The 23,137-nt window shown below is 34.5% G+C and overlaps 4 protein-coding genes across 5 annotated transcripts in view; 3 read left to right on the top strand and 1 right to left on the bottom strand.

The window, feature by feature from the left end:
* Window positions 1-539: 539 nt before the first annotated feature.
* Window positions 540-4,121, bottom strand: LOC100740351 (broad-complex core protein isoforms 1/2/3/4/5). Its single transcript, XM_003491917.4, has 4 exons — window positions 3,284-4,121; window positions 1,679-2,079; window positions 1,100-1,562; window positions 540-817 (listed from the first exon to the last, which is right to left on the bottom strand). Exons 2-4 carry the CDS (start codon window positions 2,051-2,053, stop codon window positions 540-542), a joined length of 1,116 nt encoding a protein of 371 aa, XP_003491965.1. The 5' UTR covers window positions 2,054-2,079; window positions 3,284-4,121.
* Window positions 4,122-4,469: 348 nt separating this feature from the next.
* LOC100740229 (DNA-directed RNA polymerase II subunit RPB9) lies at window positions 4,470-5,328 on the top strand. The gene is made up of 3 exons (XM_003491916.4): window positions 4,470-4,716; window positions 4,826-4,899; window positions 5,070-5,328. The coding sequence occupies exons 1-3, from the start codon at window positions 4,588-4,590 to the stop codon at window positions 5,257-5,259; spliced, it is 393 nt and encodes a 130-aa protein (XP_003491964.1). The 5' UTR covers window positions 4,470-4,587; the 3' UTR covers window positions 5,260-5,328.
* Window positions 5,329-5,638: 310 nt separating this feature from the next.
* LOC100740107 (hsp70-binding protein 1) lies at window positions 5,639-7,472 on the top strand. 2 transcript variants are annotated; one of them, XM_012389299.3, is made up of 5 exons: window positions 5,639-5,901; window positions 5,963-6,234; window positions 6,309-6,711; window positions 6,849-7,086; window positions 7,153-7,472. In XM_012389299.3, the coding sequence occupies exons 2-5, from the start codon at window positions 6,085-6,087 to the stop codon at window positions 7,361-7,363; spliced, it is 1,002 nt and encodes a 333-aa protein (XP_012244722.1). In that variant the 5' UTR covers window positions 5,639-5,901; window positions 5,963-6,084; the 3' UTR covers window positions 7,364-7,472. The 2 variants fall into 2 exon arrangements, with proteins under 2 accessions (XP_012244722.1, XP_003491963.1); XM_003491915.4 differs by having other exon boundaries at window positions 5,640-5,901; window positions 5,994-6,234.
* Window positions 7,473-10,646: 3,174 nt separating this feature from the next.
* Window positions 10,647-23,137, top strand: part of LOC100745344 (scavenger receptor class B member 1) — a 39,694-nt gene continuing 27,203 nt past the window's right edge. The window contains exon 1 of the mRNA XM_003491880.4: window positions 10,647-11,573. The gene's annotated coding sequence lies outside the window, so the exon portion shown is untranslated. The remainder of the gene's footprint in view (window positions 11,574-23,137) is intronic.

Genomic DNA, 23,137 nt, shown 5'->3' with positions numbered 1-23,137 from the left:
TATTACAATATAGTATGGAAAACCAGAAAAGAAGAAAACTAGTATTATTTACAATCAATATTGAATTATTTCCAACTGAATCGTATGAAATGAGTGAAAATTCAATTATTAAATGAACGAAATGCTCTTGCATAACTTTTAGATGATCTTTCTTCCCTTTTTTCCATCACTCTGTGGTCTTTTCATTTCGATGCTGCGTTCGAAAACTCGCATATGATGCGTATGTACACAGAACCGAGCTGTTCGAGACTAAAATCGTGTCTATTGTGTACGATACGTACACTTTGTTAATTATTTTCTATTAAATTACTATCTTCTGTAAATGCAATGAATGTGTATAGTATAACGAGTTTGGCGAAAACGCACTCGCATTGGACATACGTGATCACGTGAATCGTGAATGTATAAACGAGAAACGGATAACTCAGTGTGAGTCAATAAAGATGGGAAGAATGACAGTCTGGAACAGCTCCGACGTGGCAATAAAAAATTTGTTCGATTCAACTCAAGTCTAAAAACTGGCTACTTTTCGTACAGCACTACGGTAGGCTGGAGTTTAGGCTTTCTGGCAAACGATAGTTCATCATATGATATGGCGGGCTTGCAGGACTTCCCGGTTGACTATTCATACCAAGATTACTTGAACCACGACCGCGTTTTCGCCTTTGCAATATACCTTTTCTAACCATATAGAATCGAATCGTACTTATCGGAATTTTGTACTTTTCCGAAGCAACTTGAAATGTCATACCACGTGCTACCATATCCGAAGCTTGCTTCAATTCTTCTTCCGAACGTCTTTGCCGTCTCTGATAGCCTGAAAATTACACAAAATACGATGAAGCGGAGAAACTATTTTATCCTGTTATCGCTTGATCCGATAAAACCTTAACTTTTTGATATAAATATAATGCCTAATGTACTCGATAATTATCGTTCAGTGTCCAGTGTTTATGTTCAATATCGAAATGTTACGAAAAGAAGAACATACGTTATTTTACACAAATTTTAATTGTAAAACAATAAAGTTCCTGCGCTGTTTTCTCAATTCCTTTTTTATTATTTGTTCATTTTCTTCTACTCTACTTTCGTTTCTTACCTTCGATCGCAGGAAACGGACTACTAGGATTACAATTACTGCTTGGTACCATACTAATAGAGTACGGTTTGACATCATGCTGTTGGGTAAACTGCTCATCCGGCTCCATTTTAACCATTCCTGGTGTTTCAGTTAATGTCGCTTCACAAGCGCTAAGGGCCTTTTCCAAATGCTGTAACGCCTCGCTATGTTCCATATTCATAAAATTTGATGAATTCGGATTCTGCGGAACTGGTGTAGTACTGTGTGATGGAGCGCTTGCTGTACTGGTCGCAGCAATTGACGTAGTCTCTAAAAAGGTAGCACTCGAAGTTCCATCATCAGATGGAGTTTCCTCGCCTTTATAGTCAGATCCATCCTGCTGTGCAGCCGTAGATGGTGCAACAGCGGCGTTAGAGTCGCATTGTTGAGAACTACCTTCACTCGAAGAATTATCATTCCCTTGAGTGGATAAACCACGAACCTAATAATGATATTACCGCCATAAAGATTAATCGAATCAACATGTACTTGTTCCAAAACATTACTTACAAAGATAGATAATAAATCGGTACTTGAACAGTATCGTTACCCACTTACCTGTAAAACTTCAGCAGCTTGCATTAATTTACCCAGCTGCTGTTGCTCCACATATACTTCACCACGATACATAAACTCCACTAAAGCTTGAAGTTCCCACATCCTCATATCTCTCAAAAATATAATAGGATGAGTGCATGGTATTTCTAATAGCAAACGTTCCAAATAATCACTACAAGCGGACAGTACCACTTTGTGACATTTTATAGAGCCTCCGTCGCAGGCTAAAGTGACATCGACAAATTGTTCAGAACTTAAAAGTTTTGGAAATGCACTGTGCATATTTGACTGATGAGAGTTCCATGAAACGCAAAATTGTTGGCGGTCCCCACCGGGATAATTACCCGGGTTATGTAAATTGCTACCGCCTTCCATTATTCTGCAGCTTTACAGCAATTTTCCTGTCAATAACAGATTTCCTTTTATACATCACCTATTTTATACTTTAACAATTCAAAAAATATTTTTTATCAGAAAAATGCTGCAAACGATCCAACATTGAGCAATACATAAAGCACAATTTCAATTGTTATGGAATGAATATCATGAATAATTCCTTAATTTCTGTATCGTTGTAAAATTTATGACATCACTTTATATATTATTCCGAATGCTTTCTATCTTGGCATAGATATTGCTCGTGTTGATATTATTATCAAATTTTCCCTTTCCCTGTATCTACTAAACGATGTTATCTTTTACCTTCATTTACATAAAGGTATGTGATGTTAAGAATATTTGATGTATTTCGAAGAAGCTCATCAATGCAAATTCATCGAACTTCAAACCTAACATAAATAGCAATAAATAAAAGCTATATACAAAGATTCGATAGGCAAATAGATTATCCAATTTCTTTTACTAGAGCATTGTAATTTGGTAAGGTGATTAAACAATAAATCTGACAATAGAGTCCATTCATAAAAATAAGAAATATATGCTTGCTAAATGTAGAATATGAAAAAACCAAATATAAACATAGGAGATAGACTTACTTAAGAAAATTTGTTTAATACAATGTACAATATGGCTGTATTACCAAAGAAACTTTAGTATCAGTTATACGCGTTCGACTACTGCCATAAGTAATTATATATAAATACATAATATACCATTGAAAAATATAAAAGATACAATTACGATCGGATATTCGAATTAGTAATTCTACCTTAGCTCAGTAGAATTAGAAACGAGGAGGCCAACATCGAGAAACTTTTAAAGAAATTCCATGGCACTAGCCGAGAACGAATGTGCAACAAAACAAATCTGTCGTCGGAAGCACATAAACGAATTCCTCGGGAAAAATGTTTAAATACAAACTTTAGTTACGCGGCGTTTATCGTAATCACGTGCTCAAAGCACACTAGCCGACAGGTTAACCAAAAAATATTCAATGTACGCGATCAAGTATAAGATTTTTTTGTCAATAGAAAAATGGTGAAATCTTTGTGGGAGACGCTGTCGGCGTGAGTGCCATCACCCCCCAGGAACGCCTTGAACACAAGTTTCGTCTTTCTTTTTAATTTCCGATATCAAATCCTATCAACTTTCCGAATGTAGACAACGGAATGTAATATGAATTTTCCAATAAATGATTTCACTCACGAATTTCCAGCTCGATCGACTCCTTTCAGATTTTCGCGTCGCTTTCGGGAAGAATCCCTTAAGAAAACATTCATCCGCCGAGATTTGCACTAGCTAGGGGAGCTGGAACGAAAGGGTGGGGGTAGTAAGGCTGGGGGTAGCTTAGTGGAACACTAGCGCACCTCTTTCCTGTGAAAACTCTTACGAACGTTCAATTCCCTGAGTCTCACTCTAAAACTCTTCTATCTATATTTATGCATTATTTATCTACGTATGTATTTTTACTATACGTCGTGCAAATTTCTTGCTCTTTTAGTTCAATAATTTCACCGTTTTATACAATCTCTATTAGCAAATTAATATTTCAATCAAAATATTTCTATTCTACGCTTTTTATCATACTAATCTTCTATCATACTAACGGATCATTTCTCATTTTATATTAAATCTCATCTTCTATCGAACAACTACACTAACGACACGTACTTCATGTTTTTACCGGTTGAATAGTTTGAACATAATCGTTTCTTTGTTAACGCCTCTCCATTTTTCCTTAATGCGAAAATTTTTACGAATCTCGACAAATCTAATTATGTTGCATACTTGTTAATTAAAATAAGACGCTGTTTCTCCAAACTGAATTCTATATTCTATACACATTCGCGCCATTACATGAGAACGCTCCATAAATTTTAACGAAATTAGGTTATCAACATCTTCATCGATTCAAGCTTCCAACGTATAGCACCAAAATATTAAAACACTACTCAGACGACAATTGGTTAAAGCGATTATTTTTATATTAACAACTTTATGCGTCTATGTTTTTAAATTTTCTCTTTCTTCACTATATAATTTATAGATTCCTATATTATATAATTTTCACCTATATAACCGATTCAGACATATCTTCTATTAAAATTATCGATTGTGTCGCAACCAATGAGAATAAATTGCTGTATGGTTAATTTTATTCGTGAATTTAATTGGTTTAGAAAAATATTCCAAAGTAAAGTACTTATGTATCTCTTTTCCTTTTATTGACAAATAATTATTATTTGATGCGATTCTGAGTGTTAATATAACTAGTTATGACGAGATGTAATTTCATGAAATATACATATATAAGAAATTGTTATTAAGCTCTAATACTTTGATTCATTGTATAATCTTAAATCTATGTATACCATGATTAAAAGATAACTGTCTTTTATTGTGCATGGTATTAGATAAACATTGATTTCATTGCATTTTACATCTGTCTGTCTATCTATCTATATATATTATATTTTACTACGGAAGAAGGAGGCGGAAGCGCGCGAAATATGTCTAAAATAGGTGGTTATGATACGCACGATGATGGTCCAGGTTTCGTCGGCATTAGATTTTGTCAAGAATGTAATAACATGTTATATCCAAAAGAAGATAAGGAGAATAAAGTACTAATGTACGCAGTAGGTATTTTATATATATATATATATATATATATGTATATTTGAAATGTACGTTGCTTTTTTAATCAATACATTGAAATTTGTTTAATTTAATCAATTTTTTTTTTAGTGCAGAAATTGTGATTTCAAACAACTTGCTGATAGCAATTGTATCTACGTAAATAAAATTATGCACGAAATAGAGTAAGTGGAAATAATAACTTGTATATTCATACATTCACAACAACATTTATGAAATTTTGACAAAAACTTGTATAAGAGTACTTTTAAGCATATACTTAAGAGCTCTTAAAAAAGGATTTGTTTAATACATTTACTGCTATTCCATCTTACTATAATTTTTATGATTTCAGCGAGTTGACACACATTGTTGCGGATGTTATATCAGACCCTACTTTACCAAGAACCGAAGAGCATCCGTGTCCAAAGTGTAACCACAGAGAAGCAGTATTCTTTCAAGCACAAACAAGACGAGCAGAAGAAGAGATGAGATTATATTATGTGTGTACTAACCAACATTGTTCTCATAGGTGGACAGAATGAAGTTCTACAAATAGTTTGTACATATTGAAAATCTGTATTTTTATAATATACAATACATATTACATACAATAATATATAATAATACGTAATATATACAATATGTACTATGTAAAAAGGAAAAGAAATGTAATAAAATATATAAATGTTTTGTTTTCTTATTGATATACTTGATTGCAAAATGTGTGTGTGTGTGTGTGTGTGTGTGTGTGTATATATATGATATTATATCAAATTCTAATAAATACATGTATTTAATATAACATTCTTTAATAATCTACAGTTATACTCATCAATATAATATTTATCATCTAAGGCATAATAGATTGGTTAAAGCTGATAAATTGATGGATTTATATTTTTTTCTGAAGTTTCCAAGTACTTTCGCGCACGCGTGTGACAAAGTTATTTACGCCTTTAACCAATTTTGTCTAGTCTCAAAATTGTTTTCAATAAGAAAAACACGTTATCTGGAAATTCTCCTCGTTTCTGGAATTTGCATCTAGGAGGCCATTAACAGTGATACAGATTGAAGTCTATAATGCTCTCTTGTCTTTATTTTATTAGAGAAACGTTTACGCGAGACTGATTTAATTGATTAATGGGTGCAGCGCAGACGACTAAAGTTACAGAAAAAATGGAGAAGTAAAATTGATTTTTTATAATGTCATATTTCTTTATGATTGATATCTGAAAGTAATTATAGGTTATCCGTTTTCGGATACTACATATTTCAGTTCTCAACATCCAAACAGTCGAGAAAAAACAGAAGAACAACCTCGCGTAAACAGCAACGCGAGGCCACTATCAATTGAAGGACCATCTAACATGAATAACACCGATCCGCAAGTATTTGAACCATTACCAAACCAACCTAGGCAACCAACAACTGTACAAGGATTGCTTAGATTTGCTGTAGAAGCAGGCAATTCTCAGAATAGAAACAGTAATATCCAATTACAACCTATGGATGAAGAAGTTGGTAACATAAATGTGTATTAACGTTATAGAATATCCATAGGAAATTGATTAAAATTGAACCGTATTTACAGAGGCGTGAATTTCTGAAACAAACACTCAGCTCGTTATCGTGTAATGTAACCGAAGAACTACAGAAAGCTATTAAATTGTTGTCAAATGTAGTTGACCTGCGACCAGACAATGACACATCAGAACACGAATCTGCATTGGAAAGGATTGCAGATTTTGTAGATAATATAGATATTGCTAATGATTTTTATAAAATAGGAGGTTTTACGATATTTGGTCCATGTTTAAACTGTCCTCATAGCAGTATTAGATGGAGAGCAGCAGATATAATTGCCGAGCTAGCTCAAAATAATCCCTTTTGCCAAGAAAGATTTCTAGAAACTGGCCTATTTCCCACGTTATTGAATATGATAGATACAGATCCTGTAGAAACTGTTAAGATAAAAGCTCTGTATGCAATTTCCTGTAAGTAAAAGTAAAAAGCTTTTATTTAAATAGCAGCAGTTGCATTGATTTATGCTTTGTTAATTATTCGTTACATCTATGTCATATTTACATTCATTTATAATTGATGATACAAATTAGTTATACGCTAAATATAGGCATTGTTCGAGGGCATCCAATATCCCTGACATACATGGACATAAACGATGGATATTCTGTCCTCTTGAGAGCTATGCAAAGTTCGATAAAGAAGTTGCAAATTAAATCTGCGTTTCTCTTATCGTCTCTTTGTAACAAGGAAAATGTAAATAATTTAAAATTAACCTTGGTAAATATGGGTTTGATCGAGCAAGCGATAGGTTTACTGGCCATCGGTGATCTGCTTCCAGAGATAAGGTAGTATACGATTTCCATCATTTTTTATACCACCGAAGCAAACTAAAACGATCCTTCGTGTTTCAGAGATCAATTGTTAAACATCCTCGATGGTTTGACCAACGATGATTTTCTGCCTGCTTTAAAAGAATGTCGGCGCCCGGAACTGTCCTTACAATCTACATTGGAGCAATACATAAGGGATTTGAAGCAAGAAGAAAATCCCGAGCAGATAGATGTATGTTATCGGGTGTTGAAGAAAGTTTTCTCTGATCAAGATACAAATCAAGAAAGATAATTATAGTTTATAATAATAACGGATTTCCTTTACACGAATTAAATTTGTATATCATAAAATATTATGATTAATAAATAAAACAAATGTATTTTTTTTCATTATATTCTATATATTTTGTTTTATCAATCGATCAATGAATCTGCGAATAACTGATCCTAGTTTTAGCAACAACTCGGAGATGGCGTCACACGTTTTGATTGTAGCAATAAGCGTACGTTTGATCATGTTGGCACATGTTCCTATTACACGATTGTATGTTTTAGTCACGCATGTAACGATCCTACATAGATATGATTAATAATCGATAATACGTTTTTATATAGTATAAGTTACGTTTTATGTTATACCCTTGTATGCAACAGTAATATTAACCGCAGAACTTCAGTTATAAATAAAATAATGGTAAGGTAAAATAAATATATTTAAGAAATACGTATCTCCGATTCCATTTAAAAAATCGCAGTCGTAAGTGCATTGCTTAGTTTACGAAAAGAAAAAGATCCTAGAAGGATAAAATTGGTCCCACTACTTAAACAGGAGCTACAATCTGGCTTATTGCATATTATATATAGCATTGCTCTGTTTGTATATCTTTATTCACGTTTTCTAACTATAGTTAGTGGTAACATAAGTTTAAAAGTTGGAAACACGATGGGTTAGCTATAATTTATGAACTTGTCAAAGAAAAATAATTGTAACGATTTCCCTTTCACGTATAATATCATTTCGCACAAGAAACAATCACGATGCGCAGGTAAATTTGAGTAACCGAAGCTTACACATTTAATTGGTTGCTTAACGTGAAACACGCGAAACAAGAAAGTCATGGGGTTAATCAATTCGTTTTTGTTGGTTAGAAACGTTGCCTGTTTCCCAATTTTGCATTCTTTCAAATTTTGCAATATTTCTTTGTATCTTACCTGAATCATCTTTATGCGATATTTTCTCTTTACGATTATACGATTATTAAATTACGTCGAATTACGGAATTTCTAATTTTACGTGCTACCATATTATGGAACGATAAATTTACAAATTATATTTCTTCTATGAGAATAAATATTATTTGATAATTGAAAATGATATTTCAATATCCAAGGTATCTATATTCTAGATATGGCGTAAAAGGATAGAAATATTTCATCTATAAATATTTTTGATTGGAATAGAAAGAAAATATCCTATATCAGTATGGTTATATAAAAACGATGGAAGTTTTAAGGATGTTGAGGAATTTGTTTTACAGTAAAAAATATTACCTACATACGCAAAGCGCGTTGTTCAAATCAATTGTTTTAGCCAACGACAGGTTATTTATTTTCGGAGAAACGTTTTCTAAATGACTGACATTGGTATTGTGAAAAAGTATCACGACGTGGATCTTCGATTTTTGCGCCAATATTGACATGTTTTCTAATTACACAACTCTGACGTATGTTCTTTTCAACTAAAATTCGTATATTTTTTCAGGTCGGACGTCTTCTGGCTGCAAATACATATAAAACCTCATGCTTGGAATAAAATTTAAATACTCTTCTATGAACGGTCAACATAACGGATACTGAAATAATCAAATATCTTATATCATAAACATTATTTCACAACATAAAAATAATATTTTAAAATTCTCCTTTACATCCATGAGAATCTATGAAAATCTATGAAATATGGGAGAGCATATATATTTTGCAAAAATTTAATAGGAATTCAAACGATTTAAACTGAGATTAAAGAGAGTTGAACAAAATAGCGCGGAAAATTGTATTCGTTTGATCATTAATTTTGCGTCATTAATTTTGAGCGTAGTTGTAGGATGTAGTATGCCTTGCACATTATTCGTTATGCGCGTATGTACTATTTTCTATTCGGTTGATAAACCAGGTCGGTCCAAATCCGGATATTATCAGAAGTATGAATTCACGATTAACTTATTATACGTAATTATCTGTTTGTATCTGACAGTGTACGTTTTAACGATCCGTAAAAAATAGTTAGAAACTATTAAAAATATAAACTAAAAATGCTTTATAATAATTTTTTGTTCTACTAACTAATTTGTATATCCTTATATATAAGGATTATATATATATAAGGATATACAAATTATATATACAGATTACATATATATATAAGGATATACAGATTATATATATATATAAGGATATACAAATTAGTTTGACTAGAATATAAGAGACATAAATCTTTCATTATTAATAGTAAGAAAGTTAATCGAATTCTTTGTCGTACGAGATTATACGTATACTGTAAAAGATTGTTATAATAAGTTTAAAAATAAGGTTGTTGAAGATCGTTCTATGCAACAGAGCCAATTTCGCTGTAATTTTAATTATATCTAATTAGATGTTAATTACTTCAAATACTTCGACAATTAAAATTACGATTAAGAATAAATGTAATTTATTATGCCCTACATAGCGTATAAAATACTCATTTTACTTCGAATAATTTAAAGCAAATTAGTTTGTGAATTCTCTCGTGTTATACAATCTCGTATCCGTTATCGCCAATTAATTATCGAATTGTGCCATTACACGCATCGTTGCGATGTATTTATACGAAATAAAGCTTTAAAGCTTATGTTTCGTCGTGCCTATTCTCTCTATCCGCGTTTTACAATCCCGTCTTGCAACTTTCTAGGATTCTGACGTAAAACGTTTTACGAAAATATATTAATTTATCACAGCATGCCGACCACGGATAAGTTAAACGGATTTATTTCATGGCCAAACTCTGGCTGTAGCTCTGTACATAGTTACAATTACGATACATCGAAAATTCCTATTTTGTTTGCGTATTGTATGCATTGCATAGATTTTTGCCAGCTTTGAATTTGCCACAGACGTATAAACATTTATTTTTTTACGTTCATTACGTTCATTATCGACATTCTGGAAATGACCGTTCGAAGCGTGCGAAATAGTTTCGTCATCGAATAAGCGACGAATATTATCCGTGGAACCGTGACCCGACCTTCCAAGGGTTGAAACACGGTCGAAAGTAATCCGTGCGACACGCTGTAACATTAGTCGCATAGTTTCCCACGGCGTTCACGCGATAAGGGAGATTTTCACTTCGCATCGGACCGGTAAAGCGAGCAAAATTTCGTCAAAGAGAATCCGGCAAGAGAGCGAGGTTGGATGCGTGGCGTATAGACAGTTCTCGGGAACTCTCGTACCTTTACCTGCTGTCCCTACCACTTTCTTTGGCCGGTTGGTGGGCACCGCGTTCTCGTTACCGTGGTCCACGCTGCAATACCGTTTCGCTATCTCCTCATTCACCTCGCGATTCGACAGGATCGAAGAACACGCGCGCGTATCTTTCCAACATTCGTCTTCGAGCTGTCAAACTTTCGGAAATCGACGATCCTTCGTTCGATTCTATATCTTTTCACGTTCGTGCGGCGAATCTTCGTCGAGGAAGAGGTCGAACCGTTCTCAGAATTTTCCAAATTTTGTCCCGCCAAAGTGATGGATTGGGCAAAAGTCCGCCTGTTCGACGTTGCTACACACAGGAAGATTGGATTTTGATATTTCTACCTTGGCCTCGCACAAGCAAGTGTAGGGAGTAAGATATGAAATTTTGAACAGTAAAAATAAAAGATAAGAGTTTGCAATATAATGCAAGATACAAAACTCGACCGCCTCCCTTCCTTTGGTCGCTAATCGCTGCAGAAAAATCACGTGCCATCGCCACTTCGAGGCTCACGATTAGTCGTATGCTACCTGGTTGGAAGCTTCGCCTTTGGTACTCAAGTTTCTATACCATCGCTCGACAAATTTTCATAAAAGAATCACCGATGGTTGATTTCTTTGGATAGACGATACGCGCGAAGAAGATACGCAAAATCGACGAAAGGGACGAATCCGACGCCGATCGCCGGTCAGTGGAGAAACAATCAAACGATAAGGTGATAAGCAGGCTTGGTTGCAAGGTGGAAAGTAGGTTGAAGAGGAAATCCTACGAGGGATATCGCGAGCAAGGGAAACGGCGATCACGGTCTAAATGAGTACGACCGACAAATATGCGCGTGTAGCACCTTGCCGATAGAGAAACCTGCCTCGTATGGTTTTGTTCCTTCCAATCGCTTACCTCGACGAAACTGTTGTGCGTTACATAAAGAGGGATTTTACCGACCAGTTAACGAACCTGGTTGTGCGCGCATATAGGGAACGTCTGTCGGCTACTTTACGTAAGTAAATACGAATAATTTCTTATCCGAAAGTGGCGAAGAACGTGGATGTTACGCATCCTATCATCTACGATAGAGCAAAGAATACGGTCACGAGTCTAGTACTCGGTGATCTATCGGCGATAGCCCTGTCTTGCAATAATTTTATTAGAAACTTTCGGAGGAGTTGTCGAAAACAGGGATCGTCTCGTTTGTTCGATAAAAGTTGCGTTTCCTGTAAATGACGCGCGGGTCAATCGTGTAACAAGAAAATTGTTAGAATTTAAAGGCCAACGAATGGATACAGAATCTACTAGACGATTTAGAAAATCGTACAGCGTAGAAAATTAATATTCTTAATTATTTTGCACGCTAATACGCGCGAAGAAAGTACGCGAAACATCGATCGTATACGCGAATTACAGCGGATGGCAGAGAATTTGATGGAACTTGCCGCGCTCGAGCCTTCTGACGGTTGATAAAATTTTTCGCCTTGGTAGAATAGATTTGCGAAATATTTCTGTATCCGAGTGTCCGTGGATAAAATAAGCTGCGAACTTCGTAAAACGACCGATAAGAGCAATATTTTCGAATTACTTTGCCTTCGATGTGTATATCGTGTATATATCGATATGTACATATTCATACGTGCAATTTTAAAGACAGCTACGAAGATGTTGAACAATCACGTATTGTTTATCTAATTAAATGGAGAAATTAAAGAGCGAGCTACGTACAATTTTTTAAAATAACTTTTGATCCTGAGGTGGAACGAGGTGGAAAAAGTAAAAATAATTCGAAGTTTGACGATAAGATGATTGTACGTTCTCGGAGAATATTTTCTTCTCGGCAAGTATTAAATAATCCGCGATCGCGTTTTCACATAAATTGGATTTTTTGTAAAAAAGAACTTGACGAAACTTTCTTCGCTAAACGATATTACCCTAGTAATTAGGCTACAGATTCTTGCGCGAATTTATATTTTTATCGGCACGATTAAAATTTTGAAAATTCTAACTGGTATTCTCCTTTGGATATTTCATCCATTTTTGTACATTAGATACGCGTTCTCTGTATCTCTGTATCGTTCGATTTTGCAAAACTGTTTCGTTGGCACTGCAAAGTTTCGGTATAAATTGAAATATTGCGCTATGTGCGTGTTGGATGCAACAGGACATCGAGGTATGACCTTTCACCTTAACGATTACCGCAAGGTTCGGGTAACATTTCTTTCCGTTTACGAGGCGTTTAGTTTCTATCTCGCAGTGTCGTTAAACTGTCGTTACGGCACGTCCTCGTGAATTCAAATAAACGTCTTAACTTAAATATCATGGCGACGACTTGGAATCTGTTAGATCGTCGTTAACAGGACCAAATAGCGTAAAAGTAGCTGAATAGTCGAAATTTCGTTCGAACTCGCGGATCATTTTATTTGATTTAATAATTGTCCCGTATTTTTCTACGATGCTATGTAGAAAACGCGACCCTTTTAAACGCGATTAAACGAATAGGTCACTTATATTATTTATAAATCGAGATTAAATAATTCGTAATTTACGTATAACTTTCTTTTCTAACGAACGATATCTGTTCGATCGGTCTTAGACGGAACCATTAACCCGAACTTTTCTTTGTACCGTTTCACCTGTAGGCATGTTTCGCTGTATTATTACACGGTACGTTGACTGCAACTACTGGAACTACTCAAACTATTATTTGATATTTAGGGCAAGTTCAGCTGCCTCGCAACCTGCCTTGATCAGTCACTGTCAAAACGTTTAAATGTCGCTGTAAACACGCTTTAAAACGGAAATAACTCTTTGTTCGCTTGCTTCCGTAAATAAATACGTATTTCTCAAATACATACACGAACATGTAATTTTATTGATACAGAAAATCACGTCTTACCTTATCTCGACTAAAAGTTTTAAGTAAACGTTTCTGTAAAAACGTTCGATATAATCTCTATATTTTTATGTAACTTCGGGATGCAACAATTTCACATCGAATCGTTCTTAGTAAAAAAAAAACGCATTTGGAAATAGTAAATGCGATAAAATTACGTGGTCCACTCTGAACAGGCTTTCGCAAAGATATCACTTTCTCTTTATGATCGCATTAATTTTTTGACCGTTCGAACAAGTATACTCATTCAGAGCCTTTCGAAAGTAAATTGGAAGAATTTACTTTTTTCTTAACGTATTCGGCATATCCTCGAAAACGAGTCAAAATTTGCCAAATTACGACAAACCTAACCGCGAACGTAAACCTTTATGTAATTGCTTAAATAAATTTAACTAACAGCAAACAGCATAGTGGACTTTTTAAATGTTTAACGTTCGAGTAATTTCGTGGGTATTTTGTCGATATTTTACAAAGATCGTCTGCATTAACGCGTTATTACATAAAGCAAGAGCAAAGATAAAGCAATACTCGGTAAAAAGTGACAAAGTCGACTTTCCCTTTATTTTCAAAGACCTTGATTTGATATAGCGACGTATTTTTGGGCCTTTCCCGTTTTGGGACAAAATGGATTTTACACGTCGAGATACACTCCTTTGCTTAAATGTTCGTAATTTTATAAATATAAAATGTTAACGACCCGAAAATTAATTATCGTTTCACAAGTGCGGGAAGTTGGTTATTTAAATTTCGAATTCGATGATCTAGTAGACGATATCGTTGCTAATTTACCGTTGCAAAAACACATTTTATCTGACTGGCGACGTATCGATGATTCGCGTTTCAACATCTCCAAGCTGGATTTCTCGCTGGATTGTCTAACAATTCACAGTATAACGAAGAAGGCATCGATCTTCTTCGTTGTAATATCGCCGAATCATTCGGTGAAAATTACCTAACGCTTTTGAAATTGTATTTATTCCACTGTTATATGTTCTTAGAAGGTGAAACCGTTCGAGTATCAATTTTTTCTTTCATCTTTCGCGAATACTGTGACGTAATTGATCGGAACCGTGATACGTTACTGTCATCGATCTTTCGATGAAATCTAACCGATTTAAGATAATGACAAAGAAAATGTAAAGGATGAACGCGAAGGGAGAAAAGAAAAGGAAAACCAAATAAAGTTCGATATATCGCGGAATGTAATAAATTTTGCAATAAATATATCGTCTACGTTCTTGAAGATAGCTTGGAAACTGAAAAATCTATGATTCGTGGAAATTGATATTTATAAAATGACAATAATGGAGACGCGATCGTACGCGACGCGGTAATTTTTATAAGCTGCCAATTTTATCTAGGCGAAATAAGGCACTGGATGCAAGCCAATGGTACAAACTTCTATCACGATTCACGTAGAGCATCGTAAAAATATCGAGAATTGCGGTTTCAAATGGAAACCACAAGCTCGGGATAAATGCTTCCCTGTATCTTTTCCACGATATCTGGAATGTTTACTTCGAACCGTCTGTCTCTTCGCTTACCAGGATTTTTCTGTAATAGTAGCATCGATTGTATAAAGAGAAAGCATTTTCAAAATCTTCGATGAAAAAATAACAACTTTTGCTGAAAACTTGATAACGAAAAGAATTCTTTCTTTTATACTTATTATCTTTACGTATTCTTACATATATACAGGGTGGTTGGTAACTGGTGGTACAAGCGGAAAAGGGTTGATTCTAGGCGAAAAAAGAAGTCGAAAATATAGAATAAAAATTTTTCGTTCGAGGCTTTGTTTTCGAGAAAATCGACTTTGAACTTTCGCTCGGTACGCGTGCGGTACGTTATAACGGATCTCACTGTAGATCGTTGTCTCGATGGAAAAATGAAAAAAAAATGTTTATTCTATATTTTCGACTTCTTTTTTCGCCTAGAATCACCCCCTTTCCGCTTGTACCACCAGTTACCAACCACTCTGTATATACTCTTGACAATTTGTCCAGATGTGGACTTTCGGTAAATTGGTTTAACGACGTTACGATCGTAGAGCGTAAGCGTTTGTGCGACTGAAGAAACGTCGGTAATGACTGTATAAATGCGATTGCGTTGCGTTCGTTTTATGAGAATTGCGAAGAATTGGCAGATGATCAGAGTGGAAGATCGATCGAGCGTTTTCTTGTTGGTCGATCGGATGGCTAGTAGTATCGGGTAGTATCGATGCATTGGCTGCGGTATTGGGACGATGATCTAATATCCAAACAAAAGAAATAGAATACGATTTTCTTTGCGTATAGTCTGATTTCTGAACTAGGATTAGAAACAGAATTCCAAGTAAAATTTATAGAGCGAGATACAAGATGCAAAAATATGTAAAATATGCGAAATGAAACGCTCGTTACAATATTTGATAGATGAAACGAATCTGTGTTTAAGTTGTATCTCTTTAGCTATTCTATTTTACTTGATGTATGCTAATCGATAGACAAACTCGTTACTAATTCAACTTGGAGCCTGTTATTTAGAATTTCGTTATATTTGTAACGCGATGTATACGAGTACAATATCTATTCGATTGTTGTCGATCTATATCGACGAGTATAATGTCTAGCGTAGTTAAGCTCGTAATATCCCACTTATGATAAAGGCGGTTGCGTTAGACTTTCCTTTTCGAAAATATCTCTATATATTTTCTATAAATAACAAGAAACTGTGGAATTAATCGATATTCTTATATAAGTGGCCGTTTTAGAAAAAGGAAATTAAATAGCCGTTAACGTACACCAACTCGACCAGTCAAGATTTCAAGGTTCGATAGCCATCGAAGGTGATAGATAGCGTAGTTTTAACGTAAACGATCCATAACCACCATCGTTTTCATCGCATTTGTTTATTTTAGTACTAGTCACGTCGTACATTGCCTTGTCGTGTTTGCATCAAGTCGGATTATTACTGCAACCTAATGTACAATGTCTCGTGAGATAGTATAGCAGTACCATAGACAAACGCTGATTATTTATTGCCGATGTACGGAGCAAATATGTTCGACGGAGGCGATGCTCGAGCGTGGAATGCGTGGAATGCGTGGCGATACGTAATTTGATAAAATGGTTTCCATTTATAGGACGTGTTCTTATTTTATACGACATATACAGTCCTATTTTTTATTCCTATTATTTACATATATTTGCATATCAACGATTTAACAAAATTATCATAAAACTCAATTCTCCGTTTTCGGAATTTTCGGTTTTTAATTAAGTTCGTTAGTTCGTAGGTATATCCTTGATATTGTGACTTTGCTTCGTTCGGAAATGTCGAAAGGTTGTGAAAGCCCGATCTGGTTGTAGGTTCTCGGTGCAATAACGGTAGGAAATGTGCGTCACGCTTGTTTCTGTCCCTCCTCGTGGACGCAAATGGAAAGTCAGGAATCACAGTTCCTCCTTCGCAAATAGACGGCAAGTGAACTCTGTCAGGCACACCATTCGTCCTTGCGGTCGTTATATCTACGTATTTCTACATAGTCAGCGAATACAAAGTACGCTGTACCATCGTTATCGATCGAACATACTTAGAATTTGTTAAATTCCACCTTCGAATTAAATTCGGTTCTCTCCCATTTGGATCATTGACAAATTGAAAATTTTGCATTGGCCGTAACGAAATTTAATTTTTCAAATATTTGAGAAAATACTTTCTGCGTCTAGCACTGTCGTAGCATTTGACGAGTTAAATAGAAAAAACTCAGTCAATATTGATATACCCACTACTCATGTAATAGCAATTAGGAAATCGCAGATAATCGTTTACCGTTATTTTCCTGTGTTCACTTTGAGTAACATTTATTATTTTTTTATTTGAATTGTCGCTAGCTGTTGACACATCTAAGTACATTCGACGTAAATTGCAACGATTGGTCGACGTTTGACTCGTAATTAAATTGAAATTCATATTTAAATAATCGATAATTAGAAGAAGGTTCAGCGCCATCAAGTGTCATCGAGGTAGCGAGCGTTAGAAAATAATCCTTCGACCAAACAATTGTATGGGAAGAGGAAAAGATATGGAATCGTTGAGAAACCGTTTGAATCGTTAAATCGTTGATACGTTATTAACGTGTAAAGATTCAAGGTACCGAACGGTTACCTTGAAATACGTTTGTCAAGGTCTTCATTTTGAACAATTTTTTCTTATATACAGGGTGGTTGGTAACTGGTGGTACAAGCGGAAAGGGGGTGATTCTACGCGAAAAAAGAAGTCGAAAATATACAATAAAAATTTTTCGTTCGAGGCCTTGTTTTCGAGAAAATCGACTTTGAATGTTCGTTCGGTACGCGTGCGGTACGTTATAACGGATCTCACTCGTTGTAGATCGTTGTCTCGATGGAAAAATTAAAAAAAAAAAATTAAAAAAAAAATTTTTCACCCTCTTTCCGCTTGTACCACCAATTACCAACCACCCTGTATATAAGGGGTGGTCGGTTTTAGTTTTCAAGCGATACACAGGACATACGATCGGTAATCGCGTATGCCGCGTGGAGCTGTCCGCGTGTTACCTCCTCGTAAATCTCAACAGGATCGTTTTAAACATCTTCATAGAAACGTACAAACAATGAAAAAGTAATAAAAATACCTTGATATTTCTTCGTATCTCTTTATTTATATATTTTTGTAAAGAAAATGTAAAAATGTAAAATTGTCGTATCTTTACTACAAAACAAACGTAACGTATATTCTATTTTGGATACACTTTTATAATAACGATAGCTATTATTACTTTACTTTACAGAATATAACGATTACTGTAAGCTCGCATAGTTTTGTAACATGATATAGAAAATTGAAAGTAAGGTGTAGCATATCGATGAAAGTAAATGTAGCTTGAAACATTATACAGAATCATTGCTATAGCAAATTTCAAAAATGGTTTACGCTCCAAATACGAAACGAAATGGTAGGAATCAGACGCGACCATGCATTACCGCTTTCTCTAAAACGTTCGATACGATCGAATCGCAAGAATACCAACGGTATTATCGTGATACATCATTGAATAACTTTTGTGATCGTTCAATGAAGAAATCGTAGCAGGTACCAGAAACATCAAATACATATTTTTAACTTTTTTTTAATTGAGCTAACCAGTTTGCGTTTTTTTTTTTGGAGGAGTTAGAAAGACTAGAGTTTACTAGATGAAACGTAGAATCGAACTTGGTACGCGCTAGCTTTTGGCAACTGACAACTTCCGATGATTTTTCGACATCTATCCACTTAGCTCAGGCTGATTTTTAAAAGTCGAATATCTTTATAAAAAGTATATAAAATATATAAAACAGCGCTTTAGCGAGACTTTGTTTGACTTTGTACGACGATTTTGTTAAAAAAATTTGGTAATTATTGGGAATAGGAATGACATCGCCGATTTTAGTGATCTTCAAATATATATGTGTCATAGCAAGATTAACATTCTGAATAACTTTTTTTATACTTAATTTTCAAGATGTCCGCAAAAAAAGACTTGTTCAAAATATTGACTTTGACGATATATTTCAACGTTATTGAAATCGGAGAGGTCGTCCAAATTCCTAATAATTACCAAAAATTCTTCTCTCCATTGTATAAACTATTTTCTAGAACAACATCTTAATCTTTATGTACGAACTCCCTTTTCGCGAAAAATTGGCAGAAAATTTCCAAGATCGATAGGACCGAAAATCTCGTTATCGAAGAGATGCGTTGCATTTAAAACGTCCATCCCTTTCTGTTCACGTAGCAATCGTAAAATGCTTCGACGTTAATCTCGATCAAAGCGTACTCTACCAACCAAGAGGAGAAGAAAAAGAAAGAATGACAGCGAGAGCAAGGAAAGGCAATATAGGATTGCGATATGAGCGTTGAAAATTTCAAATGCGTGTAAAATGTACATGTACAATGTACTTACGTACATATGTATCCACGCATCTATATGTACTTCGATCTGCATTTGTAGCGAATACACGTGATCGTTAAACATTTCTTAAGGCCCTGGAGCGACCCAACGCAATTCTTCCTTAATTTATCGAGTCTTGCAAACTTCGATGCAATCGCGAGCTACTGTAACATTTACGTTTCATTACGTTTACTAAACAGATTTTTATAAAATAGATTTGCGTTTTTAGGATATCAAAAAGCGGTAATGTTATAACGTACTTGGACGGTTTGATTCTAATCGGTAATTTAATACTTGAATTTCTAACGCGCGTGAACAAATTCATCTTACAAAACATAGATTAAAACGACCATTTCCAAAACGGTATATTTTAAAAAGAATTATTGAAAATTTCTTAAGAATACAACAGCAGTTTCCTAACTTATACGTAACATTTTCAGTTTTGTATTCGTAATTTAGAGGAAATTAGTATTAGAGGATTGGTATTTACAGAAAAATAGAGTATTGGCACAAGCACATAGATCCATCGTTTGCACAAATAGAACACTGTTACGTAATAATTGATCTACTATGTACGATGTTATTTATGTCGTACGGGGCATTTGATCGTAAAGATATTGTTATATTTTTTGAAAGATTATACAAATTTTATAAAAGACTATATTTTTCTCTAATTACGTCGATCATTTTTAACGAGTATATCAGCTATGTAAGGATGTATATAATCTGTCATAACACGCTTCATTAAAAATATATGGAAATGAAAGTTGTATAGAGATAATTTCTAGGAAAGAAAGTATTTAAGACTTCCGGTATTTAACACCTAAGTATTAAATACATCTTTGTAGAGAGTAGAAAACCATATGGCGTTTAGTGCAGCTATAATCCTAGAATTTCATTTCAAATAAATTTCTAACGTAAATATTAATTAAATATACATGTAATAAAACGCATAAAATTACATCTATCCGCAGTGTATTTCGTTCTAATAATTTGAAACAGTTTCGACTTGTTCCAATTGTATAGAACGCTATACGCCATCGTCACAAATTTGAAATCACTCTTCCAACTGTACTCACGTTCGATCATCTGCTAATTTTATTATCAATACGTTAACGCAGCGAGTATCGATAATAACATCTGTTAAAATTTCTCATTAAACGATTTTCTAAGACGATAGAGTTTTAGTTGTTTCATTTGCTACTTCTTCAATTCTCAATGGAATGCGCAGTGATCCCAAATCGTTATCACTGACAGATCTTTGAAAACATCGACATTCAGCACGTTTGACGCTGATGGTTAACGTAATGCTAACGTCGGATGTAACCTCTATATCGAAGAAAATGTATCGTAACACATACGTATGCGTACGTATACGTGTTTTGTAAATTAGACAGTTGAAACTTGATAATTTCTGTGACTCGAATGTATAATTATTTCTTTCTAGTTACGATTATGATTATGTCATGATTATGTTCTAGTATGATTATGCCATTCTTCGTTAATCGTTCGTGCCGTATAATTCATCCAGGGAAACATAACAGATTACGATGCACGTATACCGTGTTTACATGGAAAAAGTGTTTCGGTATTAATTTCCATTAAGTACTATTTACTTGTTCTACTATCGTTCTTGTTATACTTCTCGTAAATATTACAATATCCCGATTACGTTAATCGTTCTCGTACTATCTTCTCGTACTATCAATACGTAAATACGTATTAGTAAATAATTTACTTGTACACACATAATACAAATATTTGTTATTATATTTCTGTTCAAAAGTGAATCGTTATTCAAATTTTTTGTATTTAGCATTTGGATCCTCGAATCAGACTTAATTCAGTTATACAAGTATTTGCGGTATTTCTTTGAACAAGGAGTATATAACTAAAGCAGAGTACAATATTTGTATAAATAAGAAGTACGTACGTAAAAAGTAAATCTCCAGTTACAAACCATTGTTCTCACGCGTGTTTAATATCAATGTTTAATGTTTATTCGTGGAATATTTATAAAATAGTTCAAAACAAATATCTCTTTGCTTTGTTTGACGAGCAATAACGTATTCCATTTTATATTATTAAACGTGTATTTTAGAATACTAATATTAAGTATATGTTCGCCTTTGAAAATCAAATCTTAGAAGATTATCGATATGGATAAGTGGAACACGTGTAGAAAGAACCAATTATCCTATGTGTTTAAGTAATCGCTTGATTAATGTTTCAGTAAGGAGTAACGTACGTATTTACACAGATAAGTATATAACAAGTCGACTGCATTCATATATAATTTCTCAATAATTGTAAGATATTTGTACAGAAATTTACATTACGGCCGACAAGCTTTCCAAGGATATTATATTCATTTCGTCATTTTTCGAAATCTAGGCACTGAAAGTTTGAAATAGTTTTCACTTCCAACACTCGTTCATTTCTTTAGTGGATACGTCGGTGAAATCGGTTCGTCGTTGAATCACTGCCATGAAATATCGAATTTTCCACGAAGTTCGTGCAATTTTTACGCAAGACAATTTCTGCATTTGTTGTCAAAATATGCCATACCACGAAATTAGAAAAATTTATAAACTTGTCCTTAACGTATCATCGTAATATAAAACGATTTAATTTATTAACAATCTATACAAAATTCACATTTTTATGAACGCAAGCGAAGCATATACAAGTCCAGATATAACGATTTATGATGGTTTAAGGAGAGGAACCGATATAATTGAAGTAGTTGTTAAATTTTTGTAATAAGGTTGGAAATTGTTTCGATAAAACGAATAATTGGTTACGAGTTGAAACGTCTCGCGATGATCTGTCAAGTATCTCGTATTCTTGTCGAGGAAATTCTCAGTTCCCAGGGCTATAGAATCATTATATTGTCTCTTCGGGGATGTAACGGTTTCGTTGCGTGTCTATCATCGAACAAATCCTATTTTCGTTATGCGTAACAGCTCTAGTCATCTGACAAGGCTATTTCTTTGTCGTTCGAGTTTTTTCCTCGGCCGGGACTTTTCACAGTATGTTAACGTAAGTTATAATTGGCTTAAACGATTAATACGATCTTGTAACTAACTTTTTTATCAGTTTTGTAATTTGTTTACTATTTTTGGAATCTATATTTATTTGGAATTTGTATTATTCGTGTATAGTTCTCGCCTGACGGCTTGAGAGTTTTGAGACACGCGTCTTTTATCTCCTCTTCCTTCGTTCTTCTCCACCTACGCTTTCACTCTATATAGTTCAAACACTTCGCCTACAGATTACACGCATAGTATAGTATGTATATTTCTACATTTACATGTCACGGGCGGTTCGCGGTTGAGATCGCGGTTCATCCGACAGGCGCGCGTAAAATCTAATTCCAGATATTTTTAAGTTTATAATTGTTCGTTCTTTGTACTTAAATTAGTAATTACGTAGTTTATACATACCTCAAGTATATCTATATTTTATGTTTTGCTGATCGAGAACGAGTGGTTCCAGCGGGGTATGATCGTTGGCTGGTATATCGTAGTTTGCATTAATTTTAGTACAATTAAAGACTCTTCATATATTTAGTTTCTTTCGCAAAAATAAGCGCTACAGCATAGTTAGATTTTAAGCTACTGTATCTGTCAGATGCACCGCGATCTCTGAGGTGCACACGAGCGGCACGACACCGGTTGCGATCCCGTTGCGGTGCAGCTATGCGATACGAGACTGGCTATGGATAGAACGTAGCTATGAACGAAGCAGTGTT

This window comes from Bombus impatiens, unplaced genomic scaffold, assembly GCF_000188095.3.
Source record: "Bombus impatiens unplaced genomic scaffold, BIMP_2.2 scf_0640, whole genome shotgun sequence".
NCBI classification, from domain to species: Eukaryota; Metazoa; Arthropoda; class Insecta; order Hymenoptera; family Apidae; genus Bombus; species Bombus impatiens.
This window is presented reverse-complemented; position numbering and strand designations above follow the sequence as displayed.